The sequence below is a fragment of the Rhagoletis pomonella genome, unplaced genomic scaffold (assembly GCF_013731165.1).
Source record: "Rhagoletis pomonella isolate Grant_MI unplaced genomic scaffold, Rhpom_1.0 Rhpom_scaffold_22671, whole genome shotgun sequence".
Classification (NCBI taxonomy): Eukaryota; Metazoa; Arthropoda; class Insecta; order Diptera; family Tephritidae; genus Rhagoletis; species Rhagoletis pomonella.
Genome location: NW_023481174.1, coordinates 1 through 2031, shown reverse-complemented (window position 1 = coordinate 2031; position 2031 = coordinate 1). Strand labels below are relative to the sequence as shown.

Genomic DNA, 2031 nt, shown 5'->3' with positions numbered 1-2031 from the left:
ATGTGTTTTGATTGGTTCGCTAAGGCTAGGAGTCAAAAAATTCCGATTTCTGGTCCCATTCTGAAAGCAAAGGCAATGGAAATTGCAGGAAAACTGGGGGTACCTAATTTTAATGCTTCGGATGGATGGCTAAATAAATGGCGATTAAGGAATAATGTTTCCTTCAAATGCATATCTGGTGAAGCTGCAGATGTGAATCAGGATGATGTCGAACAGTTTCGGACAAAGCTGCCAACTCTGTTGAATGGGTACAAGCCTGAAGACATTTACAACGCCGATGAGAGTGGGCTTTTCTTTCGTGCCTTACCGGACAAAACCCTCGCTCTTAAATCCGAAAAATGTGTGGGAGGTAAGCTATCAAAGGAAAGACTCACAATTTTGTTCTGTGCTAATATGGCTGGAGATAAGGAGCCGCTTTTGGTTATAGGTAAAGCAGCCCGTCCTCGAGCCTTTAAACATGTTCCAATTGCAAAACTTCCAGTGGATTGGAAGTCTAATAAAAAAGCATGGATGACTCGAGAAGTGATGAGCGAATGGCTGCAGCAGTTCAATCGAAGAATGAAAGCCCAGAATCGAAAAATTATCTTGTTTCTAGATAACGCGGCTTCTCATCCAAAGGAATTAGACTTGACCAACATAAAAATTTGTTTCTTGCCACCAAATACAACGGCAGTTAGCCAACCCCTTGATCAGGGTATAATCCAAAATTTTAAAACTTTGTATAGAAGCTTAGTTTTAAAACACTTGATAACTAAAATTGGCGATACAAGTTCAGCCTCAGAGCTCTCAAAATCGATTAATGTACTGGAAGCTGTGTATTTCATCAAAGCATCTTGGCATAAAGTGGAAGCCACAACAATCCGAAACTGCTTCCGTAAAGCAGGATTTTTGGAAACTTTAGAGGATCCTTCAGATTTTGATCCCGAAGATGACATTCCACTGGCAGTCTATGCTAGGCTTCAGGAAGGACTAGATTTGGCAAATGATTTCGAAGGTTTTCTCCAAATAGATCAAAATGTTTTCACTGAGGACAACAATATAGAAATTCAATTTGACGAACCAGATGATACTATGGACTTAAGTGATTCAGAAGATGAACCTTCAGAAGAAATAAGTGACCCCATAACATCATATGATGAGGCTTTAAAACTTGTTGAGCGCTTGAAACAATTTGCAAAAAATGACTATGTAGCTTTTCAGCAGGTTAAAAATATCGAGAGTCACTTTGAAAATGAAAATTTTAAATTAAAGGAATCAATGTTAAAACAAACAAGCATCACACAATTTTTTCAAACAAACTAGTCGATATTGAAATGTAAGGACTTGTACAATGTATTTAATTGATATATTTATGTATGTATATGTAATACTAAAGTATGTATTTAAATATTCTTTGCTTCGAAAAATTTCTTAAATAAACTACAATGAATTTTATATGTGTAGTATGTATATATTTTTTGACCTCATCCCCTATAAGCGGACAGCTCCCATAACCGGACAAAAACACTGCGACCGTGAGTGTCCGGTTATGAGGAATTTCACTGTATTTCGAGATTGTCGGGAGTAATTTCGGTGTTTTTGGGATTTTTGGCTGTATTTCGGAATTTTTGGGACTTTCGGGCCGTTTTTTCATTTCTTCGTTTTGGTATATTGGAGTTCGCTGATATTTGCTAGTACATAGTTCCTCTAAATTCTCGCATCACATACGGACAAACATATATTTCGCGCATTGCAATTACCATTTGTTCGCTAGCCATTATTTGCGCACCGCCGCTTCCTAACTCTCATGCAACCTAGGAAGCGCTCCTTGGTTCCGCAATCATTATGAAGTCATTCAAAATACATATCGATATAGGTCCCGGATATCCCGAAATACTCCCGAAGGTCCTAAATATCCCGAAATTATTCCAGAAAATCCCGAAAACCCCATAATTCCGAAATTGGTCCCAAAAATCTGGAAATAGTCCCGAAAATCCAAAATTAGTCCCAAAAAAATCGATATACTCCCGAAAGCCCCAAAAATCCCGAAAA

General features: G+C 38.0%; 1 protein-coding gene across 1 annotated transcript; it reads left to right on the top strand.

The window, feature by feature from the left end:
* Nucleotides 1-75: 75 nt before the first annotated feature.
* LOC118732576 (tigger transposable element-derived protein 6-like) lies at nt 76-1203 on the top strand (the record flags this gene model as incomplete). The annotated part of the gene is made up of 2 exons (XM_036461705.1): nt 76-349; nt 596-1203. Coding segments are annotated over exons 1-2 (882 nt in total), but the record flags the coding sequence as incomplete, so codon positions are not given.
* Nucleotides 1204-2031: the final 828 nt, after the last annotated feature.